This window comes from Arvicanthis niloticus, chromosome 1 (assembly GCF_011762505.2).
Source record: "Arvicanthis niloticus isolate mArvNil1 chromosome 1, mArvNil1.pat.X, whole genome shotgun sequence".
In the NCBI taxonomy this organism is placed as follows: domain Eukaryota; kingdom Metazoa; phylum Chordata; class Mammalia; order Rodentia; family Muridae; genus Arvicanthis; species Arvicanthis niloticus.
This window is the reverse complement of record NC_047658.1, coordinates 140,397,885-140,424,894: the sequence shown is the minus strand read 5'-3', so window position 1 is coordinate 140,424,894 and position 27,010 is coordinate 140,397,885. Positions and strand designations below refer to the sequence as shown.

Genomic DNA, 27,010 nt, shown 5'->3' with positions numbered 1-27,010 from the left:
GTTGCTTTAGTCCTTTGTTTTCCTCCCAGAGATGACATTTACAGCTGGCTTTTGGGTAACCCTACCCCTGTCCCTTGCAACTGACAAAAATCAAGTCTACCAGATGAAAAATCTCTGGTACTTTTACGTGCAAGTAAGAAATTTGGCTTTCAGTACAAAGTAATGAGAGAAAATCTGGGGACAGGAATCCTGTGTGACCTAAGGTTGAACATCCCACATAGATTTCAAAATAGGAACTCAGAAATGACAAGGAGTAGAAAGAGACTGGAGGGTTAATTTTTCCATGCATCCTGGTTTTCAGGTTCCAGGTGTTGCATCCCTTCTAGTTTCTGCGACTACACTCCAGACCTAATACAGGCTAGGAGTGTGTGGATGATAACCAGTCTCATTAACTGCCTACTTCTGTGAAATAATGCCAAGCTATTCTAATTACTGTGGCTGTATAACACATTTAAATACCACAAAGGCTTCACTTGATTTTTTTCACAAAAAATATATATTAAACTGTCATTGTTGAATTTTCTCTTTAAAGCTAGTTAACAGATCCAAAGTGATATTATAAAATTAATTTATTAATTTTTTTAAAAGAACTATCCTTAAATATAAAGAAATCAACCTAATGTTAAGATGTTTTAATTTGATCAATTTTTGAGTCATTCACTGTTTTTAGTTGGGTAGTTTCCCCTTATTTGTTTGTTATCTGTTATTTTTCTCATTGCAATGACCAGACCAATATTAAATATACTACTGGTGTTTCAAAGAACCTTTGTTTTTAATGTTACTATAAGAGTCTACATCATTCAAACAATAAAGAAAATATTCTATCTCATCTTGATATCTAATCCTTTTTACATGTTATCTCTTATTTCTCATAAATTTACATTAAGTGACAATGGATATTTCTAATATAAATTGAGATTATCACACTTTACTTAATTGTACCTATTAACATGATATATTACAGTAGATTAATCATTGGAAAAATCTGTATGATTTTTGATGAAATTTACTCTGGTGATCTCATTCATGCAAGACAAGTACTCTGCCATTGAACAATACACTCAGCATCCTTTTCTTAATGAGAGACAGTCTCATTTAGTCCCCTGCGCTTGACTTGAGCACTCAGTCTTTTGGCTTCAGCTTCCAAAGTGACTGGGACACCTGAAACCCAGTGATGATTTTTTAAATAAGTAATAAGTATGATTGGTGAACATGGTGAATTTTCTCTATAATCTTATGAAAGAATGGTCTGCATTTGTATCCGTAAATGTGCTATGGTGTGTGTGTGTGTGTGTGTGTGTGTGTGTGTGTGTGTGTGTGTGTGTGTGTGTAAAATCTATATTACAGTAGTTTGATCATTTGAAAGAAATCACAAGTAAAACAACCAGGTTGTGAAGTTGAGATTGAGGTTTTTGGTTTGTTTGGTTGGTTTTTGTTGTTGTTGTTAATGTATTAACTGTATTTTCAGTTTCCTATGTGTTTCTTGGTTGACATCCTGTTTCTTTTTGGTTGAATAGGTTCTGATATGTTTTATTTCAAGAACAATTGCCTTCCTTATTTTATGATTTAAAAACATCTAGCTTAAGTCTTCCATTTTTATGTCTTTAAGAGTTTCTTTATGTCTGATATGACTTGTCTGTCAGAACAGCTGGGATGTCTTCAAGTAGAATAAAAAAAACACAGGGAAAAAAAAGAGAGAAAGAACATATCTCCCATGAGATGCCAAAACCACAGATGAGCCCTGAGGTAGATCTGGCGCGAGAAGTCCCTCTGCCAGCATACTTCATAGATCTAGTTACACTGGTCATACACAAAATGGCCCGCACATATCTAGCAGAAATAAAAGCAGATCTAAGAAAGAACATTTTAAGGTCAGACTTAAAGAAACTGTGAGATAAAATGCCTAGGAACCTCCCTCAAAATGATGTGAATGTATGTTAATGTGTGGATATGACATGTGAATATATGCATATATATCCACTAAAAGCATATACACACAAAGATATATACGTCTTTGATCAATAGTCATCCTAAATTTTAAAAATGATAACCAATTTGACTTGCTTTTAACATTAAAGATAATATGAATATTTAAGTGTAAAAATATCTTTTATACTTGTAGGCAAGCATATAAACTTCCAAACTAGGAGGAAATAGAATAAATGGAGATAAAGAAGACACTTCAGTTGTAAAAAAAGAAGGGGAAGGAAGAAGAGGAGGAGGGAGGAGGAGGGAGGAGGAAGAGGAAGAAGAGAGACGGGGGTGGAGAGAGAGAGAGAGAGGGAGAGAGAGAGGGAGAGAGAGAGAGAGAGAGAGAGAGAGAGAGAGAGAGAGAGAGAGATTGACAGCAGCACCTTGCTACCAAACATGAGGCCCTGGAGTCCCAGTCTCAGCATTCACACCAAATGCTGGGCATTTAATTGCAGTGCTGGGGACTTAGAAACCATGTATCCCAGGGGCTTGTTGGCTAGTCAGTCTAGCCACCTGATGGGTTCCAGGTTTCTCAAAATTTAGTCTCCAAAACTAAGATGGAGAGTGACTGAAAAAGACTTCTGACACCACCCTCTTGTCTCCACATGCACACACACACCACGCCAACACATACACTCTTACACCATACACAAAAATGGAAAAGAAATGTATAACAAAAGAATAATCTTTTTAGAATTTTCAAAAATCAACTAACATTGAAAAAATCAAAGTAAAACTAAGATTTCAACTCACAAATTATTCTAGATATTTAAAAGGTTCAAATATGTTATTAAAATATTCAAATAACAGGAAAGTAGTAATTCAACATCAGTAGAAAATAAAAGTTATTACTTTAAATGACAAGATAAATTGCTACATGTATCATCAGACATTTCTTTCATTGATTGGTCAAGCAGTCAACTGTTGTCAGAACTTAGTTGATAATCTTAATATTAATTATATGGTAGGTACTAATGTAAAATGATAGTTCATAGATGGCTTTGGGATGCCCAGGACCCACTTGAAAAGCTGGGACCTTTAGTCCCACCACTGACAAGATGGGAGGTGAAGACAGCCAGATCCCAGTAAACTTATGGCCAGCAAGCCAGACCTATATGGCAAAGTTCCAAGGCAATGAGAGAGCCTTTCTTCAGTAAAGAGTGGGAGGCAGTTGGCACATACCGAGTTTATGAGAACAATAGGAGTTTCAATCATCTGATGAATGGCAAAAATTCTAAAAATCAAGAGGGAGGATATTGCTTGTAGGGTGAAATAGCTGCTTACACATAGCCTTCCATCCCTAACCTACAGTGAGCTGCCTGCAAGACTGTCATTTTCTTAGAACATGCCAGTAGCTGCTATCCTTAAAATGGTGAAGAGTTTGCTGAACAGGTCCAGGCTTCCTTTCGAGAGCATATACAACTTGAATTGTGCCATTGTGGGTCTAGGGCAGCAACCTGCTGTCCTGGGATAGCTAAGTTGTGCTGAGATGGCAACCTTGAAATCCCATGACACAAATTGTATAAAGAATTTTTTCCCTGCCTGGCAATGATCTCTGTCTTCTCCCCTGTGTTTATATAAATATCCAGAAACTCAATCTCTTAATCTTCATTCAATTAAAAACTTTCAAAGTAGGAAATCTGAAGTACTTTCACACACAAATGTTCTTAGGTGCCATTAAAAGCACTCAGAGACTTAACCCAAAGATCATCTTGTTCAAACCCTCTGTCATGCTAGCCTACTACTGGAAAACTAAATGTAGTTTTTATCATTTTTGCAAAACAACTCTGTCTTCTATGCAAAATTTAGCAGTTAGAATTATAAGCAGAACCATGTTTTTCTATCAAAAATTATTTCCTTTCTCAGTTCCCTACTATTATTCTTGGCATTACCTAGTGATATTGAAAAGCTTTTATCTACCAAACTGAAAAGAAAAGTAGAAGACACCTGAAGACCAACACCTAAGATTGCCTTTTGGCAACACATTTACATGTGTGGGCACATGTGCACAAACAGTATATATACAAAAGCTAATTCAACATCCAAAAACTTAGGTTCAAAAACAAGTGTAGTGTTTGAGAGAAGAGACTGTACCTACAGTCATTTAACAGACTTGAATGCATCATCTAAACCACATTTTCTCAACACAATTTAGTTCAAACTTTGCTTTCTTTATTAGCTCTTTAGGTAGTATGCAAAGCAAAGGTTTCGTCATGATAGTGTCATGTATACATATATACATATCGCTGCATAGCTTTTGCTGGCCCTGACATTGCCTTTCCCTGTTTTTCTCCCCCATTCTTGCTAGATCCCTGCCTTACCCCAATAAGGTCCCATTTATGCTTTCTAGTAACATATACATATATATATATATATGTGTGTGTGTGTGTGTGTGTGTGTGTGTCTACCCATGCCTACAATTTGTATATGAAAGAAAACATAAAATTTTGTCTTTTTTCTCTAGCGCCATTTCTTGTCTCCCTTTTAAACCTAAATCCTAGTAACATATTTGTGGCTTTTTGTAAATTTGTGTTTTCCAATTCTTAGTTATATTCTATCTCTCTCTCTCTCTCTCTCTCTCTCTCTCTCTCTCTCGCTCTCTCTCTCCCTCTCTCTCTCTCTCTCTCTCTCTCTCTCTCTCTGTGTGTGTGTGTGTGTGTGTTTCATTTTAGCTTCTAAAAGTATCTTTTAGTTTGGGAGTTGAAGTCATGTTCTTTTAAACTTCTTCTTTAGTCTAAATGTTAATATAAATTCTCAAAATTTGTTCAATTCCAAGGATAAAAAGTAATCAGGCTTTTCTCTGTTCTCTCATTATTACACAAGAACCATTTCGGTTTGAGTCTTAGGATGCGCTTTTGTATTGCGCTCCTAGGAGGAGACAGCTATTGTAAATGAGCAAAGCTTGTCATGCACCGTGACTAGTCTTAGTGACTGGAAAAGCATACTTCTTAATGCTCAGAACTTAGCTAGCCTTTATGTCCCTTTAAAGCCTGCCAGTGATGGCAAGCCAAGCTCTGTTCTCCTGCTTCACTGATGAGGTAACTTTCTGTCACTAGAAAGATTTGGCACCTCACAAATGGAAGATGGCTTTGAACTCCTCCAGTGTGAACAAGCTTCGTGAACTTTTTAACTGATACGTAATAAATGTGTTAACTGACGTGTAAATTGTGCCTGCTGTCTTAAGTATGTTTTCTGTTGCTGTGATAAAAGTAGCAAATGAACGTAAGGAAGGAAGGAGTTATCTTGACTCATAGTTCGGTGTACAGTCCGTAATGGTTGAGGTGTTTTGGCAGCAGAAGTTTAAGCCCCTGGTCATGTTGCATCTGCAGCAGGAAGCAACGAACACTGACTGTGGGTAAGCAGGTAGCCTTCATCTTTTAAAGGACCACACTGCTGTGGTGGATGATGCAAAAGATTTCCCAGTGTGGAAGCATTCCCTGGCACTCATGAGCCTTTCTTTCCCTCTGTGTAGTGCCACTGAGGTGTGCTTGCCCAGGAGAAAGACTGGGCCTTCCCAAGGACATCTTCTCTGCTGCTTAGTAAGGTGGACAGTTACAGTGAGCTGGGCAGTGGACAGTCTGATTCACCATGGCACTTCCAGTGCAGTGTTCCCATTCATATCCCAACAGATGAGGTTATGTGGAGCACTGACTGTTTTCAAAGACTTGTAGCATTTTGAGACTATTCCTTTGTATTTATTTTTGAAATTCATAAGCCATGGCTCTGTGGTATGAGTGAAATGGGGAAGGAAAGTACTTTTATTAAAAATATCTCGTGGGGATAATTTGAGCAACACCTAGGCATGTGGTCCTTTAGCTAATTTCTTCTCTCCCTCCTGAGTATTACTTTTATAAAGCATCTACTTGATATGTTGTTTGAGCTATATTACCAACCTAGGTAGGTACAAGCTTATTATAAGTTTACAAAATAATAAAAATAAATAAATCTCTAAAATGTAGAGATGCTAAATGGGCATATGCTTATGACACTTAGTCTTTTATTTTTGGTTCTAAAATTTAACCAATATACCTCAAACAGTATGACATTTTATGATACAAAATTAGAGACATCTTAGAATCAAGTTGCCAACCCATCAGTACCTTACTACATACATTAATGAAATAATGAAAAGAATCAGCCAAGCATTCAGTTTTGGTAATCATAAAATTCAGCAAAAAATAAGTTGAATGGCAAATAAAAATGGGGAGTTATAGATGGGACAGATTTCTGTCTCTGTTGTTGACTGAAAGATAAAAAAGAATGGTGGTCCTACTGCTCTCTCACCACTGAGGAGGGAGAAGGAAATAATCTCAGGTTTAAGGCCAGCTTGGGCCACATAATAGGACCGTGTCTCACGTACACACAAAGGATACAAGGAATAATATTAGGAGGAATACTCTGATTTCAAATAGATAATTTTTCAAGGTGTTAAATATAATGTAAAATTGTTAAAATTTTAGTAAAATGTTTGGCAATCTTCCTAACATAAATATCTTTCTGAACATCTATTTCATTCTCAGAACTTAAAAAAATAGGGTATTTGTAATATAATATATAAAAGGCTTACAATTTACTAATAAGAGAAAACAACTCGCTAATAAATTTAGCTGGACCCAGGTTAATAGGTGTTCAGGGTGCTTATTGTCTCTCCCAGTTCATTATCAAGAACTGATGTTTTCTAATGTACACCTTCAGTCTCCTTCCTCCCCAGGAGAGCTGGAGCTGGTTCAGAAACAGCCTAAACTATGCTGCAGACACGGGTCTCTGTCTTGCCTCCATTACTGCCTGATGGTTATGATCACTTTCTACTTTGGTTTCCACCTCTGGGCTGTGTTCTTGGGTTCCCTGCTTTAAGATTTATCCTTCTGTTCCTCTCACACTGCAGAGTCATCGAAATTTGGTCCATCTCTGGTGGTCCAAACCAGTGTCCCATTTGGACTTGAACATATGGAGCACAGTGAGGAGGACATACAGAAATTAATCATCCAGCAACTGGAAACCATTCTGCCGGGTTTGCCTCAGCCAATTGCTACGAAATTCCAGAAGTGGACATATTCACAGGTAATCAGGAAATGTAGTGGAGTCTTCTGGGTTGTCTAGTAGAGGAAATGAATGCTGGGATCCTTGGAGTTCATATGGGTTTGTCATATGCATATGTAATTTCTATAGGTGTCACTGTCACTCTATTGCTCAATGAGATGTGCATGTCATTTGTACCAGCTTTGTCCTCATCCTATCACACTCTGAAATTCTAGGGTTTCTTATACAGGCAAGAGGAGTTATACATCTAAAGGCAGCTGTTTCTCTGGGGATTTTCCAAATTGACACTGCAGCCGTATGGTAGCCACTTTACCCAGAGCTTTGCTGTAGGTCATATTAACACTGTGTGTGTGTGTATCTAGTTACCACGGTTTTCATTTTACTCAGTTTGAGTGGTGACAGCAGAGGTCTCTCATGAATAAATCTAGAATATTGAACCAAGCTGCCTTCTAGGGTACGATAACCCTGCTTATCATTCTTCTAGGTTAGCCTTAAAGCTCTTAATACAGAGTAAATCTTGACTTAAACACACACACTTTTACTAGAGTTGGAATCCTGTTCTCGGAAACAGCTCTGGATCTGTAAACTCAGTTGTGAAGTCATTTGGGGGTCAGTGAAGCAAAGGTCGGATAGACTGAAGATGGAAAGCCACAGGGATATGTTTTCACCCCTTGCTGAGCCCACTGATTTAACAGGTTTGTGAGAACTATTGGTTATCCAAGCTATAAAGCCTTCAGAAAAAGTGGTGTTATAGGAAATTGCAGCAGATTTTGTGTGTTTTAAAGGGCTTTCCAAATCAGAGGAAATAGTAAATTATTTGCTAAAATATTGCAGCAGGTCTGTGTTTACCCATATCTTCTCAAGTTAAATTATACAGGGAACCTCTGGAGAAAATATTTACTTAAGCATGTCATAGTCATTTTTAGAAGACTTTGCTCTTTCCTTTTCAAAGCACTGAAAAATATCAATAGCTAATGACTCTAAGTGATATTTATCTCAATTTTAAGTTGACTTGAAAAAGAAGCCGGAAAAAGGATTTTGTTATAATTTGAAGCTGGGTATATTGTATATAAGTCATTTTGCCTATTGTAAATACTCCTTTAAAAGAATAGTACATTGTGACATTTGTATGTATGTGTGTGAGCTTTTCTCATAATAAGTTACTAATAGACTAAAAAATAATTTTTAAACCTACTCATTTATAAATTTAAATCTACTCACTATATAAGTCTTACAATTTTATATAGTCTAAAAATAGCTTTGTCCTAATCATGAAATGAACTATTCAAATATTGATGAAGCAATATCACAAAGTTTCATCAAAAGATCATTTTGAATACAATGTGTATCCAATCTCTAACAATGGTTTTTCTTGCAATTTGAATGTTGAAATCATTCCACCACATTCATAACTCTGTAGACATAGATGCTACACTGACTGCAGACCCTGAAAGGAGGCAAGCTACTGTCCAAGCTTCAAAGAATGCATTTCCCACTGTTCACATCCTTCCCTAGCATCTTGAACACCAGTCTGCAGAGAGTAACACTGTCATCTGTGGTGAGCATCTCACCCCTTGATACACATTAGAAAAGGGACTGACCAATGAAAGGTCAAGTGGTTTGAGATAAGGTACTTACTTTCAGCTAATCTCCTCGACAGTACATCCCCCACATCTCTCAATCTTAACCTTTGGAATTTGGTGAAGGGCGTGCCCTCTGCCTTGTCATCACAGCCTTGTCTCAATTAGTCAATGTACATTTGCATGAATGTTGGCTGTAGTGCAGCACTAAACTGAGAAGGAAAGTAATGTGAATGAGTGAGAGACACAAAAGGAAGAGGAGTAGGGTCTGTATTTTCTGTGCTTCTCCACCTTCCCATTCCAAGCAGATAGTGTTCCTAAGGAGAAAACCCAGCCAAATCTCTGTCTAGCCCAGGTCCCACCCCAGGTTCCTTTTGTCTTTCCTCCCTTCTCTTCCTTCTGTTCTCCACATACCATCTCATTCCTTTTCTGCTTTCTCTGAAAAGCAAAAAGCTAGAGCTCGACACATCTTTATATTATGAATGTTTCAGTAGAATACAGACCTAATATTCTATCCCAAACAGTGCTATGTTATGTGGATTCTCTGTTCCAAACCCTGCAGGATCAAAACTTTTTTTCCTTCCATTAGTTTCATTTCTTCTTTTTCTTTTCTTTTGTGACACTGGAACTGAATCTTCACATTAAATACTAGAGACAGATGGAGGGGCTGGAGTCGAAGCTGGGCAATTCCAAGGCATGATCTATTTAATGCTGAAAGTTGACACACAACTGGAATATACAAATGTAAAATCCAGATAACATGGAATGCTAGTGAGGGTCAGAGTGGTAGCAACTCTCATGAATGCCTGGTGAGGATACGAACTTGTAGAGGCATAAGTAGGCAGGTTAGAAGCCTTTTAGAAAACTAGACAGGAAGGGTAGAAGAATGGCTTGGCTAGAAAGATTTTTAAGGTACTGAAAATATTTTGCCTATAATATTACATAATAATATAATAACAGTAAATTACATTATACATTTGTCCTAATCCTTAAGATATACAATATTAAAGATTAATCTCAATATAAACTGTAGACTTGGGGTATTTTATTTTCCTCACTGCTATGACAAAAAATAAATGCAGTTTAAGTAAAGAACAGGAATCCCATGGTTTAAGGGATTATGGCTCATCATGACGCAGCAGCAATGTCTATAGGGGCCTAAAACAACTAATCAAGTTGTTGATCCCGCAGTCAGGAAGCAGAAGAAGAGATGGACACTGATTCTCAGAGCACTTTCTCTTCGCTCATTTTATACAGTCTAGAGCATCAACTCCTGTGAGAGTCCTTCCCACACTGAGGGTGTGCCTCTTCTGCTCAATTAAACCTCCCTGTTAAAACCTTCAGGGCATCCCCAAAGATTCATCGCTTCAGCAATCCTAAATCAAGACACTGAAAGATTAGCTATCATAAGGTGATAGGATGTGTCAGTTTAGAGTCATCAGTTTCATTAGCTTACAGATTTGAAAGCTAGAAGTCCAAACAACATGGCACTGGCCCCAGTGAAGGCCCCGTTGGCTGAGTCTCCTCATAGTGCATGGCAGCATCTAGAGAAGAGCAAGCATCAGACATTATGTGGAGAGCCATGAAGCCAGAGTCAGAGTTGGAGGAGCTTCTATGACAACTGACTCATAAGAAGTAGCTCTAAGTCTGATAGCTCCAGCTATCCCCAGCAACCCAACCAACTCCCACCAGGGTCCTTCTCTTCAACACCCAGCTATGCTACACAGGGAACCTAACTTCCAGCAACATCAACCCTGGGAAGACACCCACCATCCATGGCTACACCATCACATTTCCTTTAAAAAGCTCATAAAAATAATGTGCACACAGATTTTTTTTTAAATCTGCTAAATCATATAAACATTGTGCTCTGAAAGACTTTGAGTTTGCTAGTGTTAACCCACTATAGTGAGAAGAAACCAAAGGCCCAGGGTAGAAAAATAAACTAACTTCCTTACCCTCCCCTGGATAATGACAGCATGGTGGGCTATAGTCATCTGATGGGTGTTCTTCCCTTCTTGGCAGCTAATCATGTGCCGGTTCAAAAGATTAGAGTGTGCACCTTGGGTAATGGCTTAGCTTCTGTCCACAAGAGATGTATGGACCAGTTCTCTTATCTATGGACAGCTACAAAGGAAGACGGTTCTAAAACACCCCAGTGTAGCTGCTGAAGAACTACTAGGCCAGAGAGGGAGTCTTAGCCTCTTTCCTCTGATCCCCTTGGCAAATCCCTCTAAGATCCCTCAGCAAATCTTAAGGGAAACATCAATGTGTTAAGGCTCTAACACACTGGGCACTGGGCATGGGGAACAACAGAAGAATGAGAGACTATTCCCCACATACAAATAACCCCCAAGTTCTCCTGGTGTTCCCCATGCCCAGTGCCCTCCCCGACATATCCACAGAGGCAGGAGGACTGTACATATGTTCACTTGCCTAGTCGCTAAGGAATGTCCACAACATCACCAGTTGTTCTGAAACCATAGAGACTAATATATGCTCAGGGCTCTAAGACTCTAAATTGAATTTTGTCTTAAATGACATAGTGGTACATTTTTGTAGGTGCTGCAGATTAAGGGTAAAATGTCTTTGAGGGACTTGGCAACTATTTCTGCACTTTCATCTAGAGTTTGGGTAAAATTCTTTTTAAAAATATTATATTTATTGAAGTGTCTATAGTACCTATAATAGATATCTATAATATCTGAGGCTTCTTTAGTCTGACTAAAAAGAATCAGCAAAACAGTGCATGTTAACTGAAAAATGTAAAACACAGAAGAAAATGGGAGACATAACAAAGATCACTTCATCTAACATTAGGGTCAACAGTACAAGGGACACGTGGGCCACTTATCTTATCTGTGGACAGCTACAAAGGAAGACAGTTCTAAAACACCACACTGCAGCTGCTGGAAAACTACTAGGCCAGCGAGAAAGTCTTAGCCAAGATCCATTAGACGACAGACTTCCAGGGAAGGAGGCCATAACAAAAGGCAGACTTCTCTTGGAGCTATCACCGACACTGAGCATTGCTGGTGCATGAGCTTCAAGTACATCTCCTGGCAGCTTTGCTGAGTGGAGGAAGAGAAACGGAAGCCTAGGACTTGCTGAAACGAAGGCCCTGAGGTCAGGGTGGTGACTGGCTGCTGTGTGAAGAGTGAAGATGATCAGGAGCATTTATTCCTCAGCTTCCCCTCACACTGCAGCCCAATCTTAATAGACGTTTGCAAAGACCCAGCACCAGGAGTGGACTACCTGCCTGTGAGTTGCTGGTTAAGGAGGATTTTGAGGACTTCCAAACCATACAGGCTCCACTGCTATTGGATGTCCACCAGAACCAGAACAAGATGGTAAAACTTGATTTCTGCAGTTACCACATCTTGGTCACAGAAAACAGAGAAACCAAGCTAGCACTGAGCTGACCTAGGTCTCATAGTGCCAGAAGATGCTCTATGAGCTGCTTGAGGGAAATTTCACTAACATTCTTTACTTAGCTATGGATCCTGCATGCTATGCTACTGACCTTACAGTTGAAATGTACCCACTGGTACAACAGGGGCAAGCTTGTTATGGGGATAACCAATTATCCCTAATTGGTTAGTCTTGTTCCACAGGAGATAATTTGGATCTCATACCATAAAACACATCAAAACTGTGTGATTGGGAGGTCATTGTCCCCAGTGGGGAAGCTACTATGTTTATTTTGCTAACTGGAGATTAAGTGCATATCATATTGTCTTCTAAATATTTATCTTCATGCTCAAAGATTAATGCTGCTATGCACTTTGACCTGAGAAGCTTTTCTTTTATTTTTATTTTTTATTTTTTCCCAATCTGCTTTTATACCATTTTAATTACATGAAAATATTAAAGTCAGTTCTAGGTTGAGGAACTAGCAATAATACTATTGTGTTGCAAATACAAAGGATGCAAATAGTCAAGGAACAAGCAAGACAATAAACACAAATAGTCAAAGAACAAGCAAGGCAATGAACAAAGTCCCATGATCACTCCTGTAATCACTGTTTCTAAGGGCTTATCAGGATGACCAAAATATCTGAGACTACTTCCCTGTCCTAGCCCAAAGTCATTTTCATGCCTGAAGCCTACTTCTTTGTCCTAGCCTAAGATTTAGATTCCTGCCTGAAATTACTTCTTTGTTCTAGACTAATGTCAAATTCCTGCCTAAAGCCCATTTCCTTGTCCTTGGCTAATGTCAGATTCCTGCCAAGCAGCCCTAAAAGCTCTCCACATCTCCCCTTTTTTTTGTTTCATAACTAAGACTGAGTCTGTCTTAGGTCGTTCTGACAAGAATGCCTTCCTTACCTATCGTGAAATATGCATTATCAAAAGCAATGCACTTCTGTCTTAGGTTGGTAAGTCTCTGTGGAGAATTGTACCAGTCCTTGGCTTGTCAGTCCGTTAATTTAATAACTCTGTCTGGGAGGGGGGTCCATTTTCAGTTTCAAACCATGCACTTTGGCTGCCAACATGTTGATGTTGTTGAAGACAAGCTTTAACATGATGGGCAGAATTTATATTCCCAGGACAAAAAGGAATAGCATGATCTGGCTATGTATGCCATTCTTGAAGCTTGACCAAAATGGAAATACTGACCTCAGGCCATGGATAATTTTATCAACAGTACCAAAGCTTAGCAGAGCAGCATTCTTTAAATTCATAATCTCACTATGCAAAGTTAAAACATCCAGAAATGTCTTAGAATTATGCCTAATATACTGCAAGTATCTTTAAACTTTTTCCTAATTATAATAACTATCATTGTAAATTTTAGATGTAACACAAATCCATTGGTATTAGGCATGACACTCAAGATAGCTCCTTACTCTAAAAGTCTGCTGGATATGGGTTTAACTTAAGAAAGCAGTGGCAGAATTTTTTTTAATGGTTCTCTATTCTTCCATTTTACACTGATTTCCCCTTTATAATTTAAATATTTATCCAGTTAAAGTAATTTGGTGTCTAGTCCATATAGCATTTAATTAAGGATTCTAGAACAAGTTGGTTATTTTAATACTTTCTGCAGAAAATTGTTCACTGAAGGTGGCTTTGCACATACTTTGACATGGGGCACTCAATGATGCAGCTGCCCCGTCTGCCTGCTGCCACAGCACCATATTCCCATACTTTCCTTTGCTTCAGTGTCTGCCTCAGACGCTCCTCAAGATATTGCTGGTAACAAATTGGTGCTGAGGTATAACTATTATTTTCCCCATTCTTCTTTGGTTTAAAAAAAAAAAAAAAAAAAAAGGTAATCTCCCATCCAAGTAACTAACTAGGCCTGACCCTGCTTAGCTTCCCAGCAATAAGGGTAGTGTTCTCTATTTAATGAAGTTGAAGCTTTTGGCCTTCTCTATTTCTTGCATTTGGTTCTTTCCTGAAATATGTTACTCTTCTTTTTTTCAGTCTTTCACACTTTCAAATTTTAAAAAAGTGGGGTTTTCTGCCATTTTTCTTTGAGCAATCATGAGTTGCTTTGTTGATGATGAGGATGAGAATGAAGATGAAGATGATGATGTTGTAAACAGTGTTTCTCTGTGTAGCCCTGGTTTCCCTAAAACTCAATCTGTAGATTAGGCTGGCCTTTAACTCAGAGACCTGCCTGCCTCTGCCTCCCAAGTGCTAAGGCATTGGTGGCACATTAAAGACATGAACTGTGCCTCCTTTCACAGAATAAAGAATGACCACCAAACTGGAGATATGACAGACAGAATGGAGAAACTAGCTTTTTCAAGCTATATATCTGAAAGAAGACTAATATCTATAATCTACAAAGAACCTCAGAAATTAGACACCAATCAATGAGTATCTTAACAGACAGCTCTCCACAAAAGAGATGCAAATGGCTGATAAGTATTTGAAAAAGCATTCTTAACATCCTTTAGCCTATGGAAGGCAATATCGAAATGCCTCAGAAAATGGAAAAAAGAAGCCATTCCACACAACTATGTACCTGAAGGACTCTAAAACAAAATACCACAAAACTGCTTGTACAACCATGCTTACTACTGAACTATTCATAACTGCTAAAAAAAAAAAAAAAAAAAAAAAAGAGGGAGAACCAGCATAGATGTCTCAACAGATGAATGAATAAAAAAAAAAAACTTGACACATATACCCAATGTAATTTTGTTCAGTCCTAAAGAGAAAGTATGGCATTCTCAGGAAAATGAAGACAACTGGCTAAGATCATATGAAGGAAATTTAAATGATGTTACTATAAAATGGTCGAGACAAAAACTTAATTAGATATCATATGCTACCAAGTGAAATCTCTGACACCAGGAAGGGGTTACATCCTGTTGGGTTGCTGGCCAAAAGGGTTCCATAGACTTCCCAAACATTATAAGTTATTACCAATACAATTGGTTATTTTTCACAACATGACAGTAAGGCTGTATTTCTGAATACACCACATAGATGTGTCATTGAACTAAAAAAACTTGAGCTGATGCCCACCTGGAATCTTTGCCCTACTGATTAGCAGCCATGGCACTGGAAGGTAGTCTGCATGCTGTCAGAAGACAAAGGTAATCATTGATATCTCCCAGCTTTTGGCCTACAAAAGTGACATGCCTGCAAAACACACTGGAGCAATATAGTCACACAAGTTGCAGAAGTAACCAATCACATTTTTAAATTGAACCTGAGGCCTACTCCATGAGTAGAAACCCACATCTGACACCACTACATGCGATCAAGAACCTGAGACTAAATAGGTCATAGGCTCTAAGTGAAAACCTGCTACTGATATTCTTCTAAAGGAATATAGCAGTAAAAGCTACTCCTAATGACATACTACTGTACACAAAGATCAGTGCTCCACTCAACCCTCATCAGAGGAGTACCTTCTTACAGTTATTAGTAATTACAACGGAGAGCCACAACTATACAATATGCACAGGATAAAGAACTTTTAGAACACTAAGCCCTAAATAGATTGTCTGTATCAACTTTTCTCCTCAAGGCTTGTGATTCCATACAGAAGAGGAGGCAGAAAGATTATAAGGGCCAGAGCAGATAGATAGACAACTCGATGAAAACACCTTCCAGACACTAACAGGCTGATGCACATATGAACTCTCAGAGACTGTGACAGCATACACAAGATCTGAACAAATTTAAGCCAGACAAAATCTTAGCATGGAGAAGTGGAAGTAGGCACAAAGTCCTGGGGTGTGTAAGAAAGCAGGCTGAGCAAGCCATGGGGAGGAAGCCGGTAAGTAGCACCTCTCCGTGGCCTCTGCATCAGCTCCTGCCTTCAGGTTCTTGCCCTGCTTGAGTTAAAGTCCTGGCTTTCTTCAATGATGGACTAAGATTTAGAAGTATAAACAAAATAAACCCTTTCCTCCCCAACTTGCTGTTTGGTAATGGTGTTTCATCTCAGCAATAGAAACCCCTGTTAAGACACCATTTGTCTAAGAGACTTGGATTTTTCTCTCTATACCCTTGACTCAGTCCTTCATAGAAACATCCCAACATGTAGGCACATCCCATCTTTTCTCTTCTCATCTTTCCATTGAGTTCCTCACTTTTGACACTGGCCTTTTGTCTCCTCAGACAAAGAAGTGTTTACCTGTTTCCATAGAACATTCTTAGTAGAAGTGTTACAAGAGAAAAGATGAAATCTGGACTGATGCAATGCTAGAATATTCCTTACACATTTTTATTTGGAAGGCCAAGGCTGAGTGCACAGAAGTACATTTATCCTCTGATGAGGATAATTTCTGGTAGGTGATTTACTGAATTTCAATACTGAACTGGCCAAAGGCAAGTGAATTTTTCTTTCTCTTGCTTTTCTTTTCTTTTTTTTCTGTTGTATTTTTTTGCTTTTTTTTTTTTTTTTTTTTTTTTTTTGCTTTTATACCATTTTAATTACATGCAAGTATTAAGATCAGTTCTAGGTTGAGGAACTAGCAATACAATAGATGCAAATAGTCAAGGAACAAGCAAGACAAATAAACACTTCTTTTGCTTTCATATACATTTTCTATTGTTATCTTCAATTTCTTTTTTTTTTTTTTTTTTTTTAGTAAATTGAGATGAAAGGTGGTACCATCTCATAAGGACTGTTTTTTCTTTGTGAGTTGCCTAGACAAGCTACATCCACTTTTCAAATAGATTGGGCCTTTCTTTGTATCCGCTTTTCGTGTCTATGACAAGATACCACAAAGAATCAATTTACAAGAAAAAAAAAAGGTTAACTTTTATAGTTGTGGAGACTCTAGTGCAGGATTGATGAGTTTTACTGCTTTAGATTCAGGGTGAGCATCATGTCATGGCAGGAGAATGTGTCAGAACATAACCACTCAGTCCCAGAGAGCATAAAGGAAGGAAGGAGCGGGATGGGGACTCACAGTTCTCTCCAACATCACACCTCTGGTCACTTCATGACCTCACATCTTAAAGTGTCTGCCACGTCCCAACAAAACCATTCTGAGGCTCAATCCTTTACCACATGGAGAACATTTAAAAGATGTAATCCAATCTATTACATGTTCCAAGCATGTCACATATCCACACTATTATCTGTTAGATCAAGTCTCTGAAATTAGACATTGCATTTGATATTTTAAAAACCACAAAAGTCATTTGATCTTTTTAATGAAATAGATTATGAACTTGATAATTTGATTAATTTTTAAGTAAAACATATAGCTATTTTAAGATAATTCATAAGCTAGTTCTGAAAGCAATTTAAATCTATCACCCCTGAAAGACACTGGCTAGTACACATCACAAATATAAATACATGGCTTTCTAACATAATTGCTTTAAACAACAAATGTCAATTTTACTTATCAAGTATATTACATGTTTATCTCCATAGTAAAATCACATTCTCTTTATTATCCTGTCACTTATATTGTGACTTTTCTTCTACACTTGTGCTTTATGATTTCTACATTTGTAATAATATGTTACAGTTATGGTCTTGAAACTCTGACGTCAGAGTGACACTGGTCAAAGAGATTGCAACTTTTAGCACCATAGTCCTCACAGGGGCAAAACAATAAAGAAACCTACCCCATAGAGTTATGACAGTGAGCACCAAGTACAGCATGAAACATGCAGTGCAGACACTTCACAGAGCAACTTCTTCATTCCCACTCACCATGGAGGTAAGGACAGGAGGAGGCACCACAGAGGGATGTGGGAGTGTAGCCACTGTGCCAGTGTTTCTCCACTACCTCTCAGCATGCCCCACTCTTCCTTTTATTTATTTAATTCTCTTCTCTTTTGAGGATTTTTCTCTTCTCATTTCATATAGACAAGTAGTTCCAAACTGGGTTGTTTCAGAACTGATGTGGTGCCAGAGGCTTTGACATTTGCCCAGAGCCTATAAGGAATTGTTGGACAGTGTCAGAATAGGACATGTGACAGCAGTAGACGACTGTCTTTATCACGCTGTCATTTTCTTAAGCTTAAAAACTTCCCTGATTTTTGCCGTTCTCCTAAACTAGCCTGTACATTTTTTTGGTGTTTGATAATTTAACACATCTGTGCCCTGAACCAACATTGCCTGGCATAAAATTATGGCCACAAACCACTCTTGCTTATACATCATCAGTTCATAGACTTTTTGCATATTGGGAGAGGTGGACTATGGCATGAGTCAATCCAGCAACAACAGGAAAGCAGGCAAATACCATTTATAAACATTCCACTGAATTATCTTCCATGTAGCTGGCCACTTGCTTCCATTCCTTTGACGAAGCATGTTATAATATCATTCTGAGAAATCTCACCCTTGATTTAGGAATGTGCAGTCACAGTTTAATTTAACCTTATATGGTTAAATATCTCCTCTTTTTGCAAAATTCCATAATATATGAACTATTAAATGGTTGAACACATGTACATTTAATGAAGTCATTTCTTTCTCTGACACTGCTAGGACTCACCCTGCCATTAGCCATTTTCATACTTACTCAAAATTACTAAATTATTTTAAATGGTAATACTTCATAGGAAATGTTTAAATGTCTAATGAGAAGAAAATGTCATGTATTACATATGTGCACACTCATCTGCGCCTATATTACTACTGGATAGTGGGAGCTAGTACACGGCTATGGACAAACCGGAAGTGGGTCCTGTTCCAGCAGTAGTTCTTGGAAATTATGTCCATGTGATCTATTTAGGCTAAATATCAGCGCTGTGCTAAAAAACTAACAAGTTCAGTTAATAACGTCTACTTAGACCACATTGGAAATTGGTAATATATATCCATGTTTTCATTCCATACACATTTGTTGAGGTCTAACTGTGTATCAGTCACTATACAGGATTCTGAGGCATCTCTCATCCTTCAGTAAGTTTCCATATAGTCAATCAGACAGAGCAACCATTCTGCATATAGTCACAGTGAAGTACAGCATGACACAAAAGATGCGCAAAGTGCCATTTGGAAACACAGAGGCAACTTGGGGAAGAAACCGCTTCTTAAAGCAAATATTCACTGAGTACTACAAGATGTAGAAAATGCCATGATAGTGGCAGTGTTCTGCAATTGCACAAGCTTCTCCGGAGTTAAAGGTGCACTTGAGGAACAGTTAGTAGTTTGGGTTTTTTTTTTGTTTTTTGTTTTTTTTTTTTTTGTTTTCCAGAAAAGTAGGATGTGGCTGGAATATGGGACAAGACTGCAGAGAAACGCTGAATCCAGCACTCTGGTTTGCCATGCTGAGCTGTGTGGCTGTTCAGCACAGGCACTGTTCCATCCCTGTCCTCACCCAGGGCTACTGCTATGCCCTCTGACATACTGCCAGAGGCTCCATTTCAGCTCTCCAGTTCCTTCTCCACCCTCCCCTTGCCACCATCTGCTGTTGGACTTCTTTGTACCATGATAGTCTAATGCTTATTCTCCCTCTTTCCTTTCTTCTCCCTCTTACACTAGCATTTATACTCTGATTTTAGACATTCCTCATGTACTCTTCCCATCTGATGCTCGCATCAGTCCTGATATCAGGAAGCAAATATTATCTCTGCTTTAAATGAGGAAGCTCTGGTTTGTGATGCAGACTATGCCTATGATGATGTAACTAGTAAGCAGTGAAACAGAAATTGGTGCACTTCACTTTAGACTCAGAGCCCGTGTTACGTCTCCTCATGGATGAGCTGAACGTACACCAGAGACCTGGAGACTTGGAGATCGTAAGCTATACAGTTTCTAACAGAAAACATAGGAGAAGATATGTATGACCTTGGGTTTCACAAGCATTTTTAGTTAAAATAGAAAAGGCACAAACTATCAAAAAAGAAAATGAATCTTTTCTACTGAATTTATCTACTGAATATTAAACAATGTATTTGAAAGGCACCATAAGGAGACTAAAAGGACAACTGCAAAATAAAAGACCATGCTAGGAAAGCACATATCTGATCAATGTTTGGTGTCCCAAATGTATAGGGACAAATGGCTCAGTTGCTTAAAAGTGGGCAAAAGATTTGAAGAACATGACATAAAAGAAGATATTTGCATTTAATCAGGGGGTCAAGAGAAAGTTACATAAGGACTATATTGTTAAAAGAAAAGAACAATGACCTAAGTGAACCAGAAAAATGCCATGAATTGAAAGATGAAACGTGTAAGAGGTGGTACGACCCAAAGTGATGCTCAGACCCATTGCTATCTGTATGCAGATCCCTGTTGCCTGTGCAGAAATGAAAAACCCAATTCAAGAAGCCAGAAGGATGGTTCAAAGGTGAAGAGTGGATGGTGCTTTTACAGAAGACCCCAGTCTGGTACCTCACAACCACCTGTAATTCCAACCTCAGAGGATCCAATGCCTCTGGACTCCACCAGCACTATATTTATGTGTGTGAACCCACAGACGCACACACACACATACACACACACATCTAAAAATAAAATAAATACTATATTTACAAAACTGATTCATTTTTTTTCATAGAGAATTTCAAGTGTTCCCTAAATAACCCAAAACAATCTATTAAAAGAAGAACAAAATTGGAAGACTCATAGCTTACAGTTTCAAAACTACTACAAAGCTATAGCTACCCATTCAAAGTAGGACTGGCATAAGGGTGAGCATGATTGACACATCATAAGTGAGAGTCCTGAAGCAAACTCACATGTGATTTCCGACAAGGTTCCAGTGTCCATTAAACAGAGTAAAAAAGGAGTCTAACCAGCCCAAGCACAGGAACAATTTCACCTACATAGACAAGAGAGAGAAGCTGGATTCTGCTTCATACTGCATATTAAAATCTCTACAGGATAGAATGCACAAACTACAACCTCAGATTCCTAGAAAATTGCACAGAGGTAAATTCTCATGACCTTATATTTGACAGTTGTTTTGTAGCTAACACATACACACTAAAGCAATAAAAGAAAAATATAATTTTAACTACCTCAGAAATTAAATGTTTGGTTATTTTAGAATTATCAAGAGAGTAAAAAGGGACTAGAGAGATAGCTCAGCAGATAAAAACACTGGCTGGCCAGAGCACTGACTGATCTTTCAGGACCCAAGTTCAATTCCCTTCACCCACATGGTGTTTCATCACCATCTACAACTCCAGTTCTAGGGGACCTGACACTTTCTTCTGGCCTCCACATGTGCCAGGTATGCACTCAGTGCACAGATGTGCATGCAGGCACAACACTCACAACATATAATAAAATAATAATAAATTGTGATAGTAAAAAGACAAAATGAGGGAAAAGATTGATGGGTCATATGCCCAATAAGAATCTGCATGAGAATATATAAAGAACTCACTCCTACAACTCAACGGGGATAGGAAACCAAAATTAAAACTGAACAAAAGACTTGAATTGACACAATACCCAAGAAATACAGATGAATACGTGAAAATGTACTCAACACCATTATCCATTAGGGAAGTGCATTGCAAGACCACAGTGAGACAGTTAACTTACATTAATTAGGATACATTAATTATATAAAAGAATGGTTTTCATTGAGGATAACTATAATTTTTAATATAAAACAATGAATCTTTATGAGGATATGGAGAAATGAAATGCTTGTGCTTTTTTGTAAGAAATATGCAATGATTCAGTTTCCTAAGAAAACAACCGGTTAACTCCTTAAAAAGTTAAACATAGAAGTAAATTATGATCATGTCATTCTCAAATGTGTCAACTGAATATATTCTGATATTTTGGGCAAGAATATTAAAAATAGCCAAATTTAATAAACAGCCCAATGTTCATCAGCTGATGGAATGTGGTATATCCATACACTGAACATAGTTCAAACATAAAAACTGATGATGCTCGCTCATAGATGAGCCTTGAAAGCATCATGCTAATGGAAGAAGCCAATCACAAAGGTCATATATACAATGATTCTGACTATGTGGCATCTCTACTATGAGCAGACCCAGACACAATACTGGGAACACCACCCATTCCGGGGTAGGCCTCATGTTCAGGAACATGTATGCCAATGAATCCAGAAATGAACATGTTCACACCAAAACCATCTTCTAATTAGCATTACAGCTTTATTAATAATTTCTCCAAGCTAGAAATAACCCAAATATTCATTACTTAAAAGTAGGTAAAATTTTATTGTTCATATATAAATGAAAAAGTACTTAGTTATAAAAAGAAAAATATTAATGATGTAAGTGAATTGCAGAAACATTAATCTAAATGGATAGATTCATGTTCAAAGTCTGTTTATATGACTCTCTAGTAAAGACATGTATGTAGTGACAAATGATCCTGGAGATGGAATTACCTACAAAGGAGCATAAGGGAAAATAGTGCAAAGATTAAAATGCTCTCCATAGTCTTCATAATAGTGGTTCTGTGGCTGGTTATTTTCAAAGTTACAGGATAGTCTGCATAACAAGAGTGTTTTTAACCGTATTTAATTGTATCCTCAATTAAGCTGTCTTTAAAACTATCTCTGCTTTTTATAATCCATCACTGTCTCTCTTTAGAGCACAAACTCAATCCTTTTATTTCTGTGCTATCAAAAGTAGAAAGAAGGTCATCTCAAGAACCCCAAATCCTTTTTTACCTTAATCTCACATCTCAGACAAAAGGCTTCTGGGTCTATTCAGCATGCATGGGAACCAGAATGGTATGTCAAGGGCCAGACTTCAGGGTCATCAAGAAGAATAGATGGGGAATGGGAGAAGGGATGCAGAAGGGTTGATTGGGTGGAGAGTTAGGCATTGATCACCCAGAAGGGAAGGGTGATGCGTTGGGAGCCGTCTTCATTTTCTCTCTGGAGTCACCACTTGAAAACGCTTTTGCCTCTCTGCGTCTGTGGCTCAAGCAATCATGTTGGCTAGGAGACTGCTTCAGAGAGTTTATATTCAGATGAAAATAAACGTTATAAACCCACCCTAGAAAAGAGAAATAGTTTTTGTACCCTACCACCTTTCATAGTGCCCAACAGCACCTAGAAACAAGACAAATATTTGAATAATTAATGAGTTAATATACTAAAAGCTGCTGAAGGGCCGAACAATTTTCCACTGAATTAAAAATTCTAAAGGGAAATGCATTGTGACTATTGTGCTGTCTGTTCTAACTGAGACAGTGCAGGAGGAAGCCATATGTCGTTCTTGATTGTATGTTCCTTCTCAATACAGTTTACCCAAATGGGCTGCTCCAATACTTTCAGAACTTTAAAAGAGACCCAGTGTAGACCTCAGCAATCAAACTCACAAGGTCAGCAAAGTATGTCCTTTGCAGTTTGCAATAACTGAAGTTACTACTACATGGATAATATCATTGATTTGTGGTGCATTTATTCTGCATCTGCCTGATGGTTTATTAAGATTGGATAGACAAATACCAATAAAGTGAAGAGCCCCACTGAGAACTGACCAAACCGCACCATTTTCTCCCACACTGAGGACATATCATAACCAGCAGTAATTTTACAGCAGCTCTCTGTCATACTAGACACAAAGCTTTGCAGCCAAGCATCCATAATACAAGTAAGATGTTCTCCACGGTGTAACAAAGAAATAGGCTTATGAAATCCCCATTAAATATAATAGAACATTGGAGAGATGAGAGATGAGAGGAAAGATGAGGTGAAGAACAGAACACAGACGGCCCAATTAAAATTCACCTTCTCTCCAGGTAGGTGCCTGTGTGTTGATAAACTCTTTATGAATATTAAATTCTACAGCGTGAGAGGAGATGGCACTGGGATTCTTAAAAGTCAGTAGTCAGATGTGGTGAATCATTCACAGAAATAGATTTTTAAATGGACAAAAATGTATAATGAATGTCCCAATTTGTCACTGTTTCCAGTTCTGGGTTACTTTTCAGTATTATTAAGTATTATTAAGTATAATACTGAATACTGGTTGGTAGATAATCTTATCACCATTCTTAAAATATAGTGATAAATAAAGATATAACATCTATGCTCCGTGTATATATTGTTGCTGGTGTAGCACAAAAACATAAGCATATAGAGAAATTTTAAGAAAGAATTTTTGAAGGTACGGGGGTTGATTGGCTAAGTCACCCAGAAAAAGTGATCTCTTTACTCTCTGACTCCTAAAACTTTTCAAGAAGCTTTTATTTTGTGTGGACTCTCACCAACACTACACAAAATCCTTGACTTCACTGAATGAAGTGTGCCTACAGTGTGGTAATAATAGTGTAAACAAGTTCTCCAGCTTTTGAAATTAAGCTGAGTGTGTTTACATTCCAACAGACATCTTTACTTATACTGTTAGTTAGTTGTGTGGTTCTGTGGCAAAACACCTGAGAAAATAAGCTTTGTAGGGGAAATACTTATGTCGTCTCTTGATTTAAGAAACCTCAGCTGTGGCCGTCTGGAAAAGGGTGGACTTCATGGTGGGAAGGCCATGGTGTTAGTTTAAATAGGAATGGTCCCCGGAAACTCATGTGTTTGGATGCTTGGCCATAGGAATTGGCATTGTTAGGAAGTGTGGCCTTGTTGGAGTGGGTGTGGCCTTGTTGGAGTGGGTGTGGCCTTGTTGGAGTGGGTGTGGCCTTGTTGGAGTGGGTGTGGCCTTGTTGGAGAAAGTGTATCACTGTGGAGGTGAATTTTGAGGTCATAATATGCTCAAGCCACCCCCAGTGTGAAACACAGTCACCTTCAGCTAACTTCGAATCAATCTGTAGAACTCTCAGCTCCTCCAGCACCATGTCTGTTTAACTGCATGTTGCCATGCTTCCCACCATGATGATAATGGACTAAACCTCTGAAACTGTAAGCCAGCCTCAATTAAATGATTTCCTTTATTAAAAAATTGCAGTGGTTATCATGTCTCTTCACAGAGACTTGGTCTTTAAACTAAGACAGCCATATAAGACATAAACTACTCACCTCTTGTCAACTGAGCAACACAAGAAAAATCCAAGTTCAAACATGCCCAGTGAGCTAAGTTCCGCCTACAGACCCATCTAGAAATAGTTGCCCCACCATAGGCTGAGGAACAAGCCTTTCACACATGGGCCATTATGGCCACTCATTCTGCTGTCATGGCCGCATGTTAGAGAAGGCAAGGAACTTTGGAAACAATTCCAGCCAATCAGCCTTCAGCTTTGCATCATTGCCAGTGTAGCCAATACCTCCCACACACAGGATAGGGGAAATGCAAGACAAGTCTATTAATAGTCAGTCACCTCAGGCAAGTGAATGTGCAACTAGGAAACAACAGGACTCCCTGAATTCAGATAAAATGTAAGAGTCACCATCAATAGGTCCAGTAGAATTAATCAAGATTGTTTTTAAAAGATACCATATTACTATTAAAATACAAGTGAGAGCATAGACATCTGTGCTATCAAGACTCATGCATGCCCAAAGCAATAAGAATGATGCACTGGGATGTAATATAAGAATGGTAATTTTAAATATAAATGTAATATAAGAAAGGAAAAATTATCCAATCTCTTACAAGGTCAATTTTATATGAATTTGCTCATCCTATATTTCCTCCATTATCCATGAATCGTTTTTGCTAAGACCCCCCAATGAATGCCAGAAATTGAAAATAACAATTCTGCCTATATATATATATTGATTTCTTTCTGTGACTATGTACTAGTGTTAGTTTTTTTATAACAGACACAGTAGAATATTAACAATAAATAATAGTAAAATGAGACAAGTAAAGTATTTTAATAAAGTTTACATGAAGAACTGCCATGAGGGAGGTAGTGCTAATTCATATAAAAAAATAACCTTGTAAACATGGATACATTAGACTTAGAGGTGTGTCCCATTCTGGACAGATGAGAGGGTGCATGAGATCATGTCGAGCTACTCAGAGTAGCATGTCACATTAGATGTGTGAATTGTTTGCTTCTGGAATACTTTTGTCTTCAGTTACCCATGGTAAAGTAAAGCCATAAGTGGTGGGGGAGGAACGCATCTTTACCCAGTGTTATCCTGGATATCTACCAGGTATCTTAGAATACATCCTCTGCGGGTGAGGAGGACTACTAGGTCCTGGCAGGAACATACTGGTGGAACCATACAGATTTCATATCTGCTACTTATGTTTTAAAGTAATTGACATGTGCTTTTTCATAATGAAAATAATAAAGCTTTGAAAAACATGAGGTATTATAGGGAAAGACCTGAAAATTCTACAGAAATGCCTTCCTTTGGTACAAGTAGTAATTTTTTAAATGGGGTCAAGAACTGTGGACATTTCCACAATTACAGGTTCTTCAACAAAGGTGCAAGCACAGATGATGAAACCACAAAGACACTTTCTCTGCACCAACATGGTAGACTGATGAGAAAAGTCTATATCCCTGATCACATTTTTTTAAATTTATATCCAAACCATCCCTTTTAGAAGCAGCTACCTTCCAGGACCTGCATCACAAAGTCCAAGGCTTCGGCTGCAGAGAATGAATCACTGCACCTAAAAGCAGAGGCTGGACAGTGGAGCAGCAGTCATCTTTCCAGTGATGCTCAGTGTTCTGTTAGCACCATAGGTTAGCAGTCCTCTTTTCCAACGCTATTTTGCCCACAATTTCTGATCTTCGTAATATGTGCTTCTGCAGAACTATGCTGCAGACAGAGCCTTATTTCTGTGTTCAGTCAGAGCTCTGGTATGATATTCTATGGGAGGGCAGTAGTCTGTAGGGGAGTTTAGAAGATTTTAGAAGGAAGTATAATTGAGCTTCTAACATGAGAAAGTAACTCTGCTACAATCTTTTTTCTTCACATTTAAAGCTCTCTAATTTGGAGAAAGGAAAGCATGAGGCTATCCTAACTTTAGAGAGAAGAAAGAAGGGGGGTGGGAAACAAGTGATTCATTCCTGCATTCTGATTACAGGTTTGCTCATTAGCCTTCTGAGATATGTATGATGTATAAGACTCCTAACCACTGCCAGCTCCACTCAGCTGGTAGTGGCTGCCCAGAGCACTGAGGCAAAG

The 27,010-nt window shown here is 38.2% G+C and overlaps 1 protein-coding gene across 2 annotated transcripts in view; it reads left to right on the top strand.

Moving 5' to 3' along the window:
• The window catches only part of Rnls (renalase, FAD dependent amine oxidase), a 260,555-nt gene that overhangs the window by 227,192 nt on the left and 6,353 nt on the right, over nt 1–27,010 (top strand). Inside the window, exons 6-7 of one of the 2 annotated variants that reach the window (XM_076919161.1) lie at nt 6,857–7,032; nt 20,256–20,449. In XM_076919161.1, the coding sequence (XP_076775276.1) occupies nt 6,857–7,032; nt 20,256–20,321 (242 nt within the window). In that variant the 3' untranslated portion in view covers nt 20,322–20,449. Of the gene's footprint in view, nt 1–6,856; nt 7,033–20,255; nt 20,450–27,010 lie in introns of those variants that run through there. The other variant, XM_034496709.2, reaches the window with a different exon arrangement.